This window comes from Rattus rattus, chromosome 4 (genome assembly GCF_011064425.1).
Source record: "Rattus rattus isolate New Zealand chromosome 4, Rrattus_CSIRO_v1, whole genome shotgun sequence".
Lineage (NCBI taxonomy): Eukaryota > Metazoa > Chordata > Mammalia > Rodentia > Muridae > Rattus > Rattus rattus.
In genome coordinates this window covers 21,070,328-21,088,493 of record NC_046157.1, presented here as the reverse complement: position 1 = coordinate 21,088,493, position 18,166 = coordinate 21,070,328, and the positions used below count along the sequence as shown (strand labels likewise).

The following is an 18,166-nucleotide window of genomic DNA, read 5'->3' as shown; positions in this document are numbered from 1 at the left end:
GCATTTACCATTAGCCAAACCTTTGCCTCGCAGACTCATTCTGTCTCAGGTTATCATGGAGTCTTTAAGGATAACAGGGAGGACATTCCTTGGAGGAATGTGAAAATATGTTACCTTATTATACAAACAAGCTTTATGCTCATGGCAGCCATCCATACTCATAGAGGTCTATGTCACAATGGCAGGAACTATGTCATTCTGTCCCTACCAAGACCATGCTGGACCAGCACTTCAGTCTCCCTTCTGCATCTGTCTTCATCTCTTTGCATTTGCCTGTGAAAGAATAAAAAATACAGCCAAGGCTGGCGCCAGACGCGGAGGAAAGGAGCTGTGACTAGCCGCCCAGAGGCCGCCAAGCCAGCGACGCCTGAGCTAGTCGAGCCGCGTCGCCGCGCCCCCATGGCGGCCGCCAACGACAGTCACGAGGACCACCATACTTCCACAGAGAATGCAGAGGAGTCCAACCACGACCCCCAGTTTGAGACAATAGTTTCTCTTCCTGAGCAAGAAATTAAAACACTGGAGGAAGACGAAGAGGAACTTTTTAAGATGCGTGCAAAGCTGTTCCGGTTTGCTTCAGAGGATGACTTCCCAGAATGGAAGGAGCGAGGCACTGGAGACGTCAAGTTTCTGAAGCATAAGGAGAAAGGGACCATCCGCCTTCTCATGAGGAGGGACAAAACCTTGAAGATATGCACCAATCACTATATCACACCAATGATGGAGCTGAAGCCAAATGCTGGCAGTGACCGTGCCTGGGTCTGGAATACCCACACCGACTTTGCTGACGAGTGCCCCAAGCCTGAGCTGCTCGCCATCCGCTTCCTAAATGCTGAGAACGCACAAAAGTTCAAAACAAAGTTTGAAGAATGCAGGAAAGAAATTGAAGAGAGAGAAAAGAAAGGACCAGGCAAAAATGATAATGCTGAAAAGGTGGCTGAGAAGCTGGAAGCCCTTTCAGTGAAGGAGGCCAGAGACGAGGCTGAAGAAAAGTCTGAGGAGAAGCAATGAATCATTCTGTCTTTTTCCTTTCCTTTTCTTTTTAAAAATTTGCCCCACCCTTTAAGGTTTGTTTTTATTCTGTTTTGCTTTTACAAGGGACTTTATAAAGAACTGAATTTAATAGGAAGCGCAAGGCCCTGGGTTCGGTCCCCAGCTCCGAAAAAAAAGAACAAAGAAAAAAAAAAAAAAAGAACTGAATTTAAAAAAAAAATACAGCCAAGAAGTCAGAAGTTGAAAAATGCTAAAATGCTATCTTGCCCCTAAGGAGCCCTAAATACCTCAAATTCCAGACCCTGCTCTCTACCTGTGAGTAGGAAAAAGGTCACATTTCTTGAGTCTGCTCTCCTAGGAACTAGATAAAAGGGCTTAAGATAAGTACGTGATTCTGACCTAGTAAAGATAATAGGAGGTTTCTCCCAGGAACTAGCTGATACAAAGTTAGATTACAATCTTAAAAGCAATCTTGAGAGACAAGAAGCTTCTCCTTGTGATCTTTCACTGGTATTCTCGACATTTTCCAATGACGCCATCGCTACCCCCTTGGGTTATGGCTTCTTCCTTTAAATACCCCTTCTCTCAGCTACTTAGCGTCGAACTTCTCTACCCCTGCGTGGGATACCAGTCTCAACCCCAGTGCACTGGTTCTTACCAATAAACCTCGTTTGATTACAGCAAGGACTCACATGAGTTCTTGAGGGGTCGCATCATCCCAAGGCTTGAGTGAGGGTCTCCCCTCTCCGGGAGTCTTTCACCTGTAATCTCCGCCTGCCCAGAAGTTCAGACTGTTCTCCTGCCCCAGTTCCAAGCTGCCATCCCTTTATTATGCAAAAAGCCACACCTCTTAATCTGTTGGCTTTGGGAGCTAAGTGGTATTTCCTACAATATCTCTACGTTCTGCCCACCCAAGCAGCATATCCTACACCCCTGCAGTGAAGCAGAACGTGGGCCCACAACTGATGCTACAATGTGACCCATGCCCTGCTGATTCATACTGCTGCTGTCCCACTCAGACCTACACCAGAGCTCCAGATTAGACAAGGACCTTGAGTAACCCCTGACATTAGTTTAGACCCAGGCTTCTCTCATCCATTCTCTCTCTTTCTCCCTCCCTCCCTCTCTTCCTCCCCTTCTCCCTTGCCCTTCCCCCCTACCCCTCTCTCTGTGTCTCTGTCTCTGTCTTTCTCTGTCTCTCTCTGTCTCTCTATGTCTCTCTGTCTCTCTCTTTCTCCTTCTTCTTCTTCTACTTCTTCTTCTTCTTCTTCTTCTTCTTCTACTTCTTCTTCTTCTTCTTCTTCTACTTCTTCTTCTTCTTCTTCTTCTTCTTCTTCTTCTTCTTCTTCTTCTTCTTCTTCTCCTCCTCTTCTTCTTCTTCTTCTTCCTCTTCCTCTTCTTCTTCTTCTCCTCTTCCTCTCTTCTCTCCCTGACCCCTTTCTCCCTCTTTCCTCTTCCCCCTCCCCCTTTGCTCTAGCTGCTTTAATCCTTCATTCTCAGCTCCTGGCTCCCTTTGACTTTTAATAGCACTCTTCAGACTTGTTTTTCTGAGCTCCTGCAGCCCGCCCACCCCAACCAACTCTCTCTCTGCTTTCTGCCACCCCCCAAGCCCCGCAGGCCTGCCACATGGCTCTGTGTGGTTCAGGCTGAAAAGTGGGCCAGGGTGCTTGTTCTCTCCCACCGACGTGCCTAACTCCAGCAACGATGCTGCTATGGGTACTGCCTGACTCCCTCTAATATGGTACCACTCTTCTCTTCCTGCTCTACTTTTAAGGTATACACCTTCTACCAATACCTGCCAAAAAAAAAAACAAAAAAAAAAAAAAAAAAACAAGGGGGGAAGGGGGGCGGAGGAATGGGGACCGGCTGCCAGAGCACACGACCCACAGCATGGCAGAGCAGGCCCCTCCCCCACACACTGCATCTAGGCGAAAAGAGCCCACCAGGCAAAGACAATAGATAAGATCTTACTGCTGAGAAATCTTTAACCCAAAATTCTTCGTGCTTCTCTATTTAAATGTTTATTTTTCTTCCTAGCATTCATGCCTTCTATCCTAAAATTGTCCTAATATTTTTCAATTTGTTTAAAATTTCTTTTAAGTTTCAAAGATCATATTTAATCTACTCCCATAGGTCAAACCAACTATGCTGATAACCATTATTTAATCCTTAATTAGCAACTAGTTTCCTTTTACAGACAAGCTGTATCCCAAATACATAATTAACATGGTATTTTCTTCCTCAGCCATCCAAAGCAGATAAATCCTCAACTTTTTCCTCTGATTTCCTTAATATAACACAGATCCAGGGCTAAATTCCTCAAGCAACCTTGCTTTTTTTTTTTTTTTTCAGGACCATAACTGTTGGTATTCTGTCTAAGCTCCACCCCCACAGCTACCTGGCAGCCCCACAGTTGCCTGGCAACAGCCAGCCCAACATCCAGCCTTGCCTGACTATATAAGGGGCTGCTTCCCCCCCCCCTTACTTCTCTTGCTCTCTCTTTGCTCTCTTCTCTTCCCTGCTCTTCCCCTCTTCCCTATCCTGTCTCTTTACACTCCCCCTTTCCCTCCAAGTTCTCATGTCCAGCCTTTGTTCCTCCCTGCTTCTACTCTTCTCTCATTAAACCTCTCCACACATAACCATACTTATCTGGGCTCCAGCCGAGACTTCTATCCCAACATTGGTCCTAACGATAGCAACAGACCATAATGTGCTCCCAAGCAAACTGTTCCAGGCTTAACATACACTACTCGCTACCCTGTTGGGGTTCTGCTCCTCTGTTGTGATTACTCTACAGTTTTATCTCTACAAAAGGGGAAAAGACAGCACTGCTGCTGAAAGGTCCCGTTTGATAGTAGTGCAGCCATTTCTTAAGAATGAGAATCTTTTAAGCTGACCCTTGCTTAGCCCCTAGACATTAGACAATAGACCAGAAAGTACAGAAAACACATTCCCACCTGTCCCCGCCAGCGGGGACCCAGTTATTCAGGGTCCCGAAGAGGCCTTCTACCTGTGGGCCAAAATGGGGGTGAAGAGAAGAAGGAGACCAAGCAAGAGTTCTGTTGTCAAGGTCTCGTTTATTGGGATGAACATTGCAGCTTTTAAGGCTTTCAGGTAGGGGGAGGACCTTTGTGAGAAATATGAAGGAGGGGAGATGAGGGTATAGGCAGTGATAGCTGGAGGCAAAGAAGTCAGGCGATGAGGTCAGGTGGTGGAGACACTGGGTGTAGACTGAGGAGATAACTGGTATCTGCTCGAGCTGAGGCATCCCTTGAATGTTATACTCCTGCAGCCGTAGAATTCATGGGAGAGGCTTTATCCAACAATCTTAAGACTTATGGCAGTCATCTTACGGGTGAGTCTCTGTGGCCAAACAGCCCAGAGTCACTTTGAACCATGCAGTCAAAAAGCGGCTAGGCCCAAATCCAATATGGCTCCGTGCATCTCCCCCATTTTTCTTTTATAAAAAAAAACCATCAGGTGGAAGTAGTGGTCTGAGAGAGATCAGACATGCCTCACAGAGTGCCCAGCTCGGCCATGGCGAGCCACTCTTGCAGTTAGGACTGCACCCCAATGGCTAGGAATGAACTTATGCTGTAACACACCGTTCTGGGCTATCACGTGTGTGTTATTGGGGAGAAACTAGGCAGAGGAGCATTTGACTGCCCAAGACGTTTAAACGTGGGGGTGTAGCCACCTCTGTCTTAGGATCGACCTCTCAAACCCCAGCCTTATCTGTCATAGGATCACCTTGTCGCCCCCAAGGTTCCTGCCTTTAGATTGGTCAAGGGTCAGAGGAAGTTGCTGGTCCCTGAGGATAGCTACATTGGATCATCTTCTCATTCCTCTTACTTGAGCCCAGGGGCAAAAAAGTAGGAGCCAGATGGCATTAATGTAAGAGATTGTGGAAATTGAGCCTCTCCCGATAAGTAGTGGGCACCTCATCTGGTTCTCCTCAGCTGCTATGGCCATACCACCAAGAGCCTAGTCAAGCCTCTCCTGTAATAAAATTTAGAATTCCCAATTGTTAGCAATTACTCCAGAAACTGCAGACACAATGGCTGCAGCAGTAATGGCTGCTACAATAGCAGCGAAAGTGCCAAGGTCTTTCCCAGGACAGTTCAGCATCGGTCATTCTTCTCTGGAACAAGCAGTAGTGCACAGAGGGTTGGAGCGCAGGCCACGGTGGGATGGGACACAATGACTGCAGCAACGCCAGAATTTCTGTGATGACAAAAGATGAGTGGGAATCCTCCATATTCCTCCAAGGACACAGGAATGACTCCAGGGACCCGAACCAGGAGAGCTGAATCTTCATGCTCCCATGATCAGCAAGTCTCAGCAACCACCTCTGGCAGCTGGCATACTCTTGTAGCATCCTGTAGAAAAACCACAAAGATTCCCACTTCCCCTTATAAAATATCTGAACAGGATCATGCCAATATGTGGATCTTTCTATTTCACCTAGGCAGTAAGTTAGCATACAAATTTTAAAATTGAAATAAAAGGAGCATATTTTAGCATACAGGGATAACTCCCCTTTTTTATTTATTAAGATATAGTTAAGATATTATTTATTAAGATAAGTCCTTGAGGATTAAATTGAGGACACTGAGCACTTGTATTTATAAATTGACTTGTATACCAAATTATTGTCTCCAGCATTATTGTTTTGGATATATAAAGAATGAGATTTTTTGACTAACTGTTTCTATATAAGGCCTATAATCTGTCTGGTATCATTGTCCTCCCTTGTTAAGGAGCCCAGGCAATCCAGTTTGAGTTCTTAAATGTCCTATAAAGGAACAGTACTTAGTGTTCTTAACCACTAAGCCATTTTTCTAGCACCTCACAAATTTTATTTACCTAAACATAAGCATCCAGATTCAGTCGCACTAGAAATCCCTGAGCCGGCAAGGTGAGGCTGGGAGTTGAAAGTAAGCAAAATGGAGTCTTCCTCTTTTCGTGAGGGTGTGTTATCAACTCCATTACCATTTTCAAAGAGCTGGGTCTATGGTTTTGTTTAGTTGTCTGAGCCAGAGCACTGAAAGGACAGTGAGTTGTCAGACATTCACACTGAATCATCACTCACTGATTTCATGTAGAAAACCTGCCTCTAATATAGCATTAAGTAATTGTATAATTTGAGGGCTAGTAGTATCTAAAAAAGGAAACTTTTTAATCAACTGTAAACCATAAGCCATACATTGGCTATCAGTATATGAATTGAAAGCTTGATTTTTTTTTTTTAAATTTTAAAAACAGTGGCTACAGCACGTAATTTAATAATCTGTGTTGAAGCAGGGGAAACTCAAGAGAATAAACAAGTGATCCAATCATACATGTAGCCTTTTCATTAGATGAACCACCTATAAATACAGTAAGCTCATTTCCTATGGGTTGTATGTACAAATTTACAGGAAATATAAAAGCATGCAAAGAGTAAAATTACCAACTTTGCCTGAAAAATCTGTATATGTGATAGGCCAAATATCAGTATTTTGTAATAACCAATTTAATTGCTGTTTGGAATAAGATATGTTTTACCAGCTTTCTTTCTTTTTTTTTTTTTTAAATACTTTCAAGACTCTAGCCTACAATTCTGTATTAACACAACTGAAGCTTTATCTCCATAAGCCTTGTGTTGCAGGGCAACAAGGTAGAGAGCCATGGGGATGTAGAAAACCAGTTTTGGTACCAAGACTCTTGTTGCTCTCTCTCTCTCCTCCGTTTTTCTAGGCTATCTCTCACCTTTTTCAGACTGTCTTCACAAGTCCAGTCTTATCTACATAAACACAGCATTCCTCTGTTAAGGCTGAGCAAAGTCCTCCTTGTTGTAGGAAGATTAAGTCTAGGCCTCTTCTATTTTGTAAGACTACTTCAGACAACGAGGCAACTGAGTCTTTTAGGTTAGCCAATCCATCTCTTAATTCAGCAATATCCTTATCTATGGCTTCACTAAGCTGGTAATAGTATTGATGGGAAGTAACGAGGGAAGCGATGCCAGTGCCTGCACCCGAGGCCCCTAGACCTAGGAGAACCGTGAGAGTGATGGCAGTTACTGGTTCTCTTTTTACCTTGTGAGGCATATCCGAGCCCTTTGCCCAGGATTTAAGAAAAGTCTCTGGCTCATGTATGCTGAGTATGGGAAATAATTGAACCAGCACACAGTAATCTTTAGTCTTTAAAAATTGAGATGTTATAACATATGTGGTTAGACCAGTAGAACATGCTAGATAAGTATACTTGGGGGCTTGTAAATATGTATTTTGATTGTCAACGATTATGGTATGATTACATATTTCTAATAATTGTTTAGGGAGGAGCATGTTCTTCCCGAGGAGGCAGCGCCCTATCCCTGAGACTCTGTGATAGTGAGTTCTATGGTGTTCCAAGAGAGACCACCAGTGTTATTAGTATATGTGATGTTGCTAAAGTGGCTATACCTCATAGAAAGGAGGGTTAGCTGAAAACACATCCAGCATTCCTCATAAATAGAGGTATTTGTTTCCTGTTCATGATATACCAAGGCAAGAGCTGAGGCGTTAAGAACAGATAAAATCAGGCTTTGGGGACATTGGCCCAACAGGTATGGTGGGCTGAAAAGGGTAGTTGGAGGACTAGGAGGTGTTAAGGGGGCTGAGTCACCACCTGGGCATGCAAGGAACCCTGGCTATGCAATTGAGGGTTAGCCCAATGGAGGCCTTTTTGGTGTAAGTTGGGGTGGATTTAAATAATCTAATTTTGAAGGTTACTCCGGGGTCTCTATTGGCAACATACATCCGGAGACCCCACTCAAACCCCCTATGCCAGTTTTCTGGGGTGATCTTTTTCCCAGCATCAGTAAAAGTTATTGTAAGAGGGTTGCACCAGCCCTTGGAAGGCTCGGTGTTCCGGCATTCTTGGGTTAGAGTACTGTTTCTGTTAGAATTATGCCACCCCTTTTTTACTGTGATATAATCCCAAGAGGAGGTGGGTTTCAGCATGCATCTCCTGTGGTTTCACACCCCTGGAGGCACAATAGAATTGATCCCTGTATCCACACTTATAGTTTAGGGATCGATCTCTGGGGATCCGGGACAGACGAAAAGTCAGTTTCCCTAATGTTAAAAGGCCGATGGACAGTGTCACAACCGACATATCTTTCATTAAAACTAGACCCATGAGGGGCTTCAATTAGGGTATTTGTCTGCGAGGCCCCAGTAAGAATTTCCTCCTGCAGCTAGTTTACATAAATCTGGACTCTGCCTTAAGATAGCCCTAAGTAATTTCCTCAACTCTCTTTTTGTGTCTTACTAAGTCTTTAGCATCAGGATTCCAATCTGGAGCCTATCTAAACCTGCATACCAATGTGATGACTTGCTTTTAGAACTTCTAAACTTATACAGGTTGTGATCCCAGATGCACAGTCCCAAGAAGTGTTAGAGTACTAACATATGCAATGTTACATCATTTGTAATAGAAATCAAGCCTATCCCCACACCTATCCCAAAGGAACCCAGGGCAAACCTGAAATTCTTATTTCTCAAGCACACTCAAGTGAGCATTATAGATTTCCTGTAACAGCCACTAACAAGCATCCCAAGTGGGATGGTGAGAAAACAAGAAGAGAGTCCAGAAAATAGAGGTCTGCTGAAGAGGGCAAAAGCATTTAGTCACATAGAAAGACAATCAAAAGATTAACAGACAAAAAAAAAAAAAAAAAAAATCAAAAGTGCGCACAAAACAAAAAACAAGCAGCCGCCACAAGATTGCCACAAAACTGAGCTGATTGAGATGGGAGCTTCCATGAGCTCAGCAAAGACAAATGAACGGGAGCAGATTCCACATCACTCCTCCTTCCCAACCAGAATCTTCCCATTGTCAAAGTCACAAGTAACACAAAAACAAAGACCTAAGACACAGACAAAGACCACTCTGAAATACAGACAGCCGGAAAGGCGGGTCTTTTCTCCAATCCATGAGAATCGGGCCAATCCTCGCCAGCACCCAGACGGAATCTCCCGGGCCCCTGGGGTCCCTTCTACCTCCTGGGACGTCTCCAGGGCAGTGCAATCGGTGAGTCCCTGGCACATCTATCGCTACATTTGCGTCTCTCCTGAGACATGATCCTCCCCTCAGCCCGAGATGGGAGTAGCTGCAAAACCAGAACCCAGAACTCCAGAACTTGAGAGCAACTACAGACCCAGAGTTTAGCCGGCACAAAAACACAAAGACACAAAGACACAGACAACACTACCTCCCTGAATCGGAACCGCCTAGGATCCTTTTTCACAATAAGACATTTAAACACTTTCCAACCTTATTCCAACTATAGGAATTAATTTCTGCTCCTTCAATAATAAACCAAGGACAAGTTTCTCACACAAAGACAAAAAAAAAATTCACTTAAAATTAACCATGGACACTTTTTTCATCAATAAAACAAAAGAACTTGATTAAATCCTTTTTCTTAACTCTTAATCCTCTCTCCTGAGTGAGCTTGATCTCCTATGAAACAAGCCTCCTAAATCCATACCTTCCCCATGGCAATTAGACGACAATTATCGACCGGTCCTTACCTCCTCTCCAGCTAAGCCTGATGCGCGGCCTGAAGAGTCCTCGATTCCCGCTTGCAGCCTCTTTATCTCCGGTGGCCCTGTAGTCAGCCTTGCTTGGGGTCCCTGTGTTGGCGCCACTTGTCCCTTCCAGGGGGACCCAGTTATTCAGGGTCCCAAGAGGCCTTCTACCTGTGGGCAAAATGGGGGGTGAAGAGAAGAAGGAGACCAAGCAAGAGTTCTGTTGTCAAGGTCTCGCTTTATTGGGATGAACATTGCAGCTTTTAAGGCTTTCAGGTAGGGGAGTGACTTTGTGAAATATGAAGGAGGGGGGATGAGGGTATAGGCAGTGATAGCTGGAGGCAAAGAAGTCAAGCTGATGAGGTCAGGTGGTGGAGACACTGGGTGTAGACTGAGGAGATAACTGGTATCTGCTCGAGCTGAGGCATCCCTTGAATGTTATACTCCTGTGCCGTAAATTCATGGGAGAGGCTTTATCCAACAATCTTAAGACTTATGGCAGTCATCTTACGGGTGAGTCTCTGTGGCCAAACAGCCCAGAGTCACCTTGAACCATGCAGTCAAAAAGCGGCTAGGCCCAAATCCAATATGGCTCCGTGCACCCACCCACTCTCTAGGAAGCTGCCCGACCATAAGAACAGATGGTATAGATCATATTTACTACAGGACAATTACAAGGCAGGAAACATCTCCGGGAAGCTGACTGGCCACTATAGATTGTGCTGCAGGACGAAAAACATTTGTCAAGTTAGATGTCCTTGGTACTGACATAGCTGTGCTGACATAGCTATAGCCTTGTCCTGGGAACCCCAGGATAGGAAAACATATATCAATTCAGACATCCTTGGTACTGAAATGGCTGCATTGATATGGTTGCAGCCTTGTCCTGGGAACTCCAGGATGGAAAACATCTGCCTGGTCAGATATCCTTGGCACCGGAATAACTGAGCTAATGAAGCTGTGTGACTATATAAACTATACATTTCTGCTGTTTAAGGCTCTTCATATCCCTCCTGTGTGAGGACCGTGTTGAGCCCCAGTGCATTGGTATCCCAAAGTAAACCTCTTATTTTTACATCAAGACTGAGTCCCGCGTGTTTGTGGGGTGGTGGGTGTCCTCGGGATTGGAGCGAGAGTCTCCTCAATCTGAGGGTCTTTCATTGCCACAGACCAGACAGAGACCCAGATGGAGCCTGCCCAACCCACCATCTCCGTGAACCTGCCAGCAGCAATGAAGCTGCCTTTGTCCAGACATACCATCTGACTAAAGACTTCTGAGACAGACACTGAGACCCACAGATGACAGCCTTGGGACCTTCCACCAACAGATGAACCTTCTTGCCTGCAAACTTGAGGAAACTTAAATGATGTCTATGGAAAACCAATGTTAATACCCTCACTAACTATTCAACCCACTGAACAATTTATTTCTTCAATAACCCCTTGTCTTCCTAGCCCCCACCCTTTGTTACCTCTCTGACTTAGTTGTGTTTTATTTTGATACTTACTCCCCATCCAACCCAAATTTTCACTACAAATAACGTAAGGGACAGTCCCTCCGATGACTCCTCTCCTTTAAGAAAAGAAAAGGAAGAGCTGTGGGACAACAATAGGCTGAGCAGGTTCAGAGTCCCTGGCACCCAGGCCACATGAGATGGTAGGTGGCTCCCTTATCCCTGCCAGATTCCTGACCTAGAACACGTGCCCACACTCCCCACATCAGTCGTGTAGCCCAGAACAGAGGTCACCATGCTAATGAGATATCTAGAGGCACTGAGGGTTTAGCCAAATCTTCCCCTCCTGGACATTCCTTCCTGCAAAAGGTATTTAACCTCTGGTCCACCCTGAGGAACTGGTATGCATGTATTTTCCACAATGAACAATCAATAAATGGTATGGATAAACATGGGCCGTCTCTTCCATCAAAACCACCATGGAGAGCGTGGGAGAAGGCCCTTGCTCCAGAGCACAGCCTAAGCCTCCTGTAGAAGGCCTCTCTGTGTTTCTAGACAACCATCACTAAGCTAAGGACAAGTACTACCAACGAGCTAAGCCAGAACTGCCATTTCCCCCTGGCCCTGGTCTGGTTGCTATTCTCAGCCATGAGCTCCCAATAGTCCTGGCCTCATTGCAGGCCCATGGACCCCTGATCCTTTGTTCCCAACTCCTCTGTGCAGCACCCCAGCAGCAACCGGATTCCTGAGAATCAGAGAACCCCAACTTCAGCCTGCCTCATCTTAGACTGGGTTCTCCCACCCCCTGAGCTTCCCTAAAACCCAGCACCCAAAGGCAGCAGAACAGGGAGATGCATTCAGGCACTGAATCTAATAGAAGAGAAAGTGGGAACAGCCTTGAACACATTGACCCAGGGGAAAATTTCCTGAACAGAACACCAATGGCTTAGGCTCTAAGATCAACAATTGACAAATGGGACCTCATGAAACTGAAAAGCTTCTGTAAGGACATTGTCAGTAAGACAAGCTGGCAACCTATAGATTGGGAAAAGATCTTTACCAACCCTACATCCAATAGAGGGCTAATATCCAAAATAAAGAAAACCAAATAACACAATTAAAAAATGGGGTATAAAGCTAAACAGAGAAATCTCAACTGAGAAATCTCAAATGACTGAGAAGCACCTAAAGAAATGTTCAACTTCCTTAGTCATCAGGGAAATGCAAATCAAAGTGACCCTGAGATTCCACCTTACACCAATCAGAATGACTAAGATCAAAACTTAGGCGACAGCAGATACTGGCATGGATGTGGAGAAAGAGGAATTCTTCTCTATTTCTGGTGGGAATACAAACTGGTACAACCACTTTGGAAATCAGTCTGGAGGTTCTCAGAAAATTGGGAATTGCTCTACCTGAAGACCCAGCTATACCACTCCTGGGCATATACCCAAAAAATGCTCCAACCTCTAACAAGGACACATGCTCCACTATGTTCATAGCAGCCTTATCTACAATAGCCAGAAGCTGGAAACCACCCAGATGTCCCTCAAAGGAAGAATGGATAGAGTACCTCCTCCTCTAAGTCTGATTAACACTTTCTGTGTGAGGAGACACCTCACTGTTATTGTGATTATGGTTTCAACCATAATTTTCATGTCTCTGTTAGCCACATGCACAGATCTTTTGCCCATTCTTTCATTGGGCTCTTTGTTTTACTAGAGGGTTGAGTTCCTAATCAATGTTGCATATTAATCTCTTATCAGGTGTGCATCTATAGACATTTTTTCTTAGCCCATAGATGTCTAACACTGTGCGGGACTACTCCCATGTGCTTCCATTTATGCACTGCTTCTGTTGCCTGTGTTTTGGGGGATCAAATCTAAACAATACCCCCCCAGACCAATGATGTCATGCCCATGTTTTCTTTTATTTTAACTTTGAGAAAGGGCCTCATTGAGTTGCCCAGACTTTATTTGAATTCATTCTGTAGTCCAGCTGGTCTTGGACTTACAGCCCTCCTGCCTTAACCTTCCACGTAGTTGGGACTGAATGCTTATGCCACCAGGTATGACTCATATTTTAATTTTGACAGATATTACATTAAACTTGTAGATATCCTTGGGCCATAAGACTATGTGCCTCATTCATGAGCCCAGAAGACCAACCAGGAGCAGACTTTGATGCAATCACGTTAGGGTCTCTTTATTACAAACTCAAGCTTGGGCTTACTCACTGCCTAGGAGAAGCAGCCCTGAACTCTTATCGAGACAAGGTCTTATAGGAAGTGGGAGTGAGTGAGGGGTGTCCATCCTGGCAAGCATCTAATTGAATGAATATTGTAAGCTGACAGGCAGGTGCTCTAAAGCAAGACCATGAAGAATCACAAATGGTCTGGAAATACAACTGAAACAATCAGACTAATCTTCTTCAATTGACTGTTGCTAGGGAGAGACTCAGTCCAAGGACAAGTCCTAAGGTTCTTCCTGGTACTTGGGTACAACTTGGGTTCAGTTGAAGGTCGAGTTCTCAGGCTTTTCTTTTTTTCTTTTTTTTTTCTTTCTAAGATAAAATCCAGTCCCAAGAAGGAGTAAGTTTGGCCTCTCAAGACTATTTTAACATTAGTGCTTCGAATGCATGGACAAAATATTCTAATTTTTCTCTATGCATCTCTTTAAATTTTTTTTTTGATTCATGTTCTGAAGCTCAGGCAGCCTTACCTACCTGACCAAATTTATCTCCTAAGGGTACGTAGGGGTGGGAAACTGTCACAGTGAGATTTTTCTCTTAATTTATCTTTTGGAAAATTAAACATTACTGGTGCTTGTTTATTGTTGTTGCTTTTTTTCAATGCATGGTCTGACTATGCAGTCCATGGATGGCTTGGACTTCACTGTGTAGCCCATGGGGTTACTGTGTAGGCCAGGCTAGTTTGATGTAGCTCAGTGGTAAGGCCATCAGGGCTGGGATTTTGCTTTTTCCTCATGAATTAATCTCCAGGTTCTTTTTTATTTACCTGTACAGATTTCCCATTTCTTCATCCGTGCTAGTAGGGTGTGCATGTTGGAAATTCCTCCTAGGTTCTATTTGGGGCATACGATTGTTCGGAGTAACACTGCACGATGCTTCCCATTTCTGTGGTAGCTGCTGCAGTGCAGCCACTTTGATTTGTCAACTCACAATCGTCCTCAGTTTTTGCTTTCAGTTTAGACAAAACGTGATCTACTACTCTTCAATCTTTTCAAATACTGACTTTGTTTTGCTTGTCTGCTGGTGTCCATCTATTTCTTCTGTCCGGGTTCCTGTCATTCCCTTTCCTTCTGTTAATATGTGCTCGGTTCAACACTTTCCACTCCAGCCACAGGACCCAGCAGTGCCATCACTGTTGCTCTTGGAGCAGCAAGCCATACTGCCTACAGGGTTTAAGTGTTCTTCTCTGTTTTTTTTGCTGCCTTCGTTTTTACGTTTTTTTTTTTTTATGAAGCTATTCATCGATCCATTATTTGCTCTGGCATATGTGATGTCATTGTCCTGTGTTTGTAAATTTCCAAAATTCTTCCTGGTAGTGATTTCTACTTTTACAACCTTGTGATGTAAAAAAAATAATAATAACATTTGCATGGTATCAATGTTCTTTAGTTGCTAGACTTCTCTTGTGGTCTGGTATAGAACGTACTGGACAATGTGTAGTTTGTTGGGTCAATTTGGTCAGAACTGTGAAGTCCAGAGGTCTTTTATTGATTTTGGTCTGACAATCTGTCCAATATTGAAATGGACTATGACCGCTTTCTTGCTATCACTGTATTTCTTTTTGTTGATGTTGTTTTGAGACAGGGTCTCACTACCCTGGAATCCTGTCTCTGCCTCTGGGGTACTGGACAGCTGTGTGCCACCAGCCCTAAATTTTACTATTACTCTATTTTAATCTATCAACTCCCTCAAAACCTTCTGATGAACATTTGCTTTATATATCTAAGTGCTTCATAGTGATGGTGCACTTATTGTACCCTCTTGACATACTGATCCCCTCACTATGACTTTTATGGCCTCTTTCATCACTTTAAATTTCAAGTCACTTTGTCAAAGACAAGCCTCAGCACCACTACCCTTGGTCTCCATTTTTGTGAAATACTTTCTTCTGTCCTTCCACGACCAGTTTTTATGTGCTCTTAAAAGTTAGCAACTGTGGGGCTATAGAGATGGCTCAGCAGTTAAGGGCACTGACTGCTCTTCCAGATGGTCTTGAGCTCAATTCATAGCAACCACATGATGGTTCACAGTGATCTATAATGGGATCTGATGCCCTCTTCTGGTGTGTCTGAGGAGAGCAACAGTGTACTCACATACATAAAATCGATAAGTAAATCTTTTTTTAAAAGATTAATAACTGCTACAACATATGTTATAGTTGAATCTTGAGGATATTTTTTTATATACATTCATTCACTGTTTTTTGTTGGAGAATATAAGCCATTGACATTGGGTGTAATTACTGACAGTAATGACTTCTATTGCCATTGTGCTGTTTTCTGGTTGTTTTACAGATATGTTGCATTTTACAAGAAGGTGGAGGCAATTGAGAACGGGCAGTCAGTACCTTCAGCACTATAAAAGACTGAGAAATCTCCCATAGGCTTCTGCTTCTATTTTTCAGAACTTTGATTTCTCCCCAGCTGCTTTAGGGCACCCAGTAGACAGAGCTGGGGCTCTATCAGTAAAAAAGGAAATAGCATGTGGGACTAGCAGTATCCCACACAGCAACAGTATGCTTACATACATAAAATAAATAAACCTTAAAAAGAGAGAGAGAGAGACAGAGAGAGAGTATGGCAAAGACCAGATTGTGGGAGTACACAAGAGGGACACCTAACCTGAGAGGTAGGCATGGCTTAATGAAGTGACAGCCAACAAGAGGTAAGAGCTGGTCAGGAGAGAAAAAGCTGAGACATTCAAAAAGGACACTGGGTCTTGGCTAGGAGCTGAAGGCAGCTCAGCACTGTGCAGTAATGGCAGGAGGGAGCCAGGGGCAGAATAGGGCATCCAGGGCCATTTGAGGAAATCTGTACTTAGCTTTTTTAGGTAGTGAGCAGTCATTGGGAAACTTTTATATGGGACAGCTTTTGCTTGAACTAGAGTTTTAAACTAAAGTTAAGGGGAAACAATTCATTCAGTAGCAATTATTTCTGAGTACCAATGGACTAGCTATCCCCCATAGTGAATCTGGAGACAGTCACCCAGGCCTTGTCCTTCAGAGGTCCATAAGTGTACCCTCAGCGTGCCCACTGCATCTAGGAGCCTGCTGTTTAAGTCCTCCCTACTACTGTTTGAGAATTCTTATAAATATTGAAGGAAAAAAGAGGAGAGTTTTTAGATTCTAGCAAACTTTATTCTAATCGGAACAGCCATTCTCAACTGTGGGTTTCAACTCCCAACTGTTTCACAGTGGGTCACCTAAGACCATCTGCTTTATCAGATATTTACATTATGATTCCTAACGGTAGCAAAATTATAGTTATTAGCAGTGAAAATAATTTTATGGCTGAGGGTCACCACAACATGAGGTCAGCTTTTATTTACAGGGGTCAAAGCATTTGAAAAAGTTGAGAACCACTGAGCTAGAAGTATGTAACTTTAAACTGCTATAAATATGTCACTGAAATTGATAAACAGGTAGCATGGTAAGACCAATAAAATGCAGGATGTAAAATGATAAATACTAAAAATCCTTATAATTAAAGCCTCATTTAAGGAGATGGCCTGTACAAAGCTAAAAGTGTTTGCTGTACGAGAAGAAAACCTGTTTGATCCTCAATTGGGAGTATTAGGGAATGTTAGGGGGCTGGCTGGCAGTCAAACTGGGATCGATGAGCTCAAGGCTCAGTGAGAGACCCTGTCTCAAAACACTTAAGATGAGAGACAAGGAAGACACTAGACATCAACCTCTGGTCTCCACACAGACACACACAGAAACATGCAGAAAAGCAACTTTTAAATGTTGTCTTTTCAAAGGCCACTGTAGTACTTATTTCGAGAACCAAGGTAGAAAGGAGCATGGGCTGCATGTAAAACACACTTTTAACCCGTCCAGGACCGGGGCAGGATGATCTCTGCAAATCTGAGGCCAGCCTAGACTAGCAAGACTCTGACTCACATAGTGGATCATGCCTTTAATCCCAGTTTCAGGGTGCAGAGGCTCATTAGTCTTCAGAGTTGCAAAGTCATTTTAGTCTATATAGTGAGTTATAGCCAGCAACAAGGCATGTATAGTAAGACCATATCTAAAGGACACATGCACATTAGCACACAAACACACAGACACACACACACACAGAACCATCATGACTGCAATGCACATACAACCTGTTCAGTTCATTAAACTCCAAAAGAACAGAAGTCCAAAATAAAGTTGTATCACATCTTGACAAAGATTTATTTTCTAAATCATCAGCATTTTTGGTTTTCTTTCATTCCTTTCCTCACATGGAAAAAGTTGACCATTTCTTACTGAGAAATGATCATTTGCCATTTTCCTTATTTTTTTCAATGTTTGTGCACCTAGAAATGAATTCTTCTCAAGGGTCTGAGGAAATTTAGAATATTCTTGAAAGGCTAATTAAGTATATATACAGAGATAAACATAATGGGTGTCTTGATTCTAATGTTTGATTCACCGCCTGAAAAACCAAAATCAAGAAGCAACAAAGCTACTTTGTAATTGAAAATGAATCTCAGAAATGCTACTCTGAGAACCCATGGAACAGTTTGTAGAACTGCAATCACAAAACAGAGGTATCCATTCCCAAATAGCTTTACCTTAGAGCCTAAACAATTTGAACGCCATAATTACAATACTGAATATGTTACAATATATTTCAAATTGGCTGTCTAAGGCAAAAGGCATTATAGTTCTCTGACCAGCAACCATCTGCAATCCTCCACTTCCCTGACTTTCTGATTTATATTTTTTGCATAGAACTTATTATAATTTCTTAGAGTTCTTCAATAGTAAAAAAATTTCTCTGAATGCTGGCATGACTTGTTTTCTCTAATAAAGAGACAAAGTTAAATTAAAATTTTCAGCAAGCAAACTTTATATCCTCCAAAATGATAAAAGGTGATCTGCCGACCTGAGCTTTAAATGTTATTGAGGGCCCACATGTT

At 43.3% G+C, this 18,166-nt stretch overlaps 1 protein-coding gene across 1 annotated transcript; it reads left to right on the top strand.

Annotated features, from left to right (window-relative positions):
• The first annotated feature begins 307 nt into the window (after window positions 1-307).
• Window positions 308-1,120, top strand: LOC116897863 (ran-specific GTPase-activating protein-like). The gene has a single exon (XM_032899271.1). The coding sequence runs from the start codon at window positions 400-402 to the stop codon at window positions 1,009-1,011; it is 612 nt and encodes a 203-aa protein (XP_032755162.1). The 5' UTR covers window positions 308-399; the 3' UTR covers window positions 1,012-1,120.
• The last annotated feature ends 17,046 nt before the right edge of the window (window positions 1,121-18,166 follow it).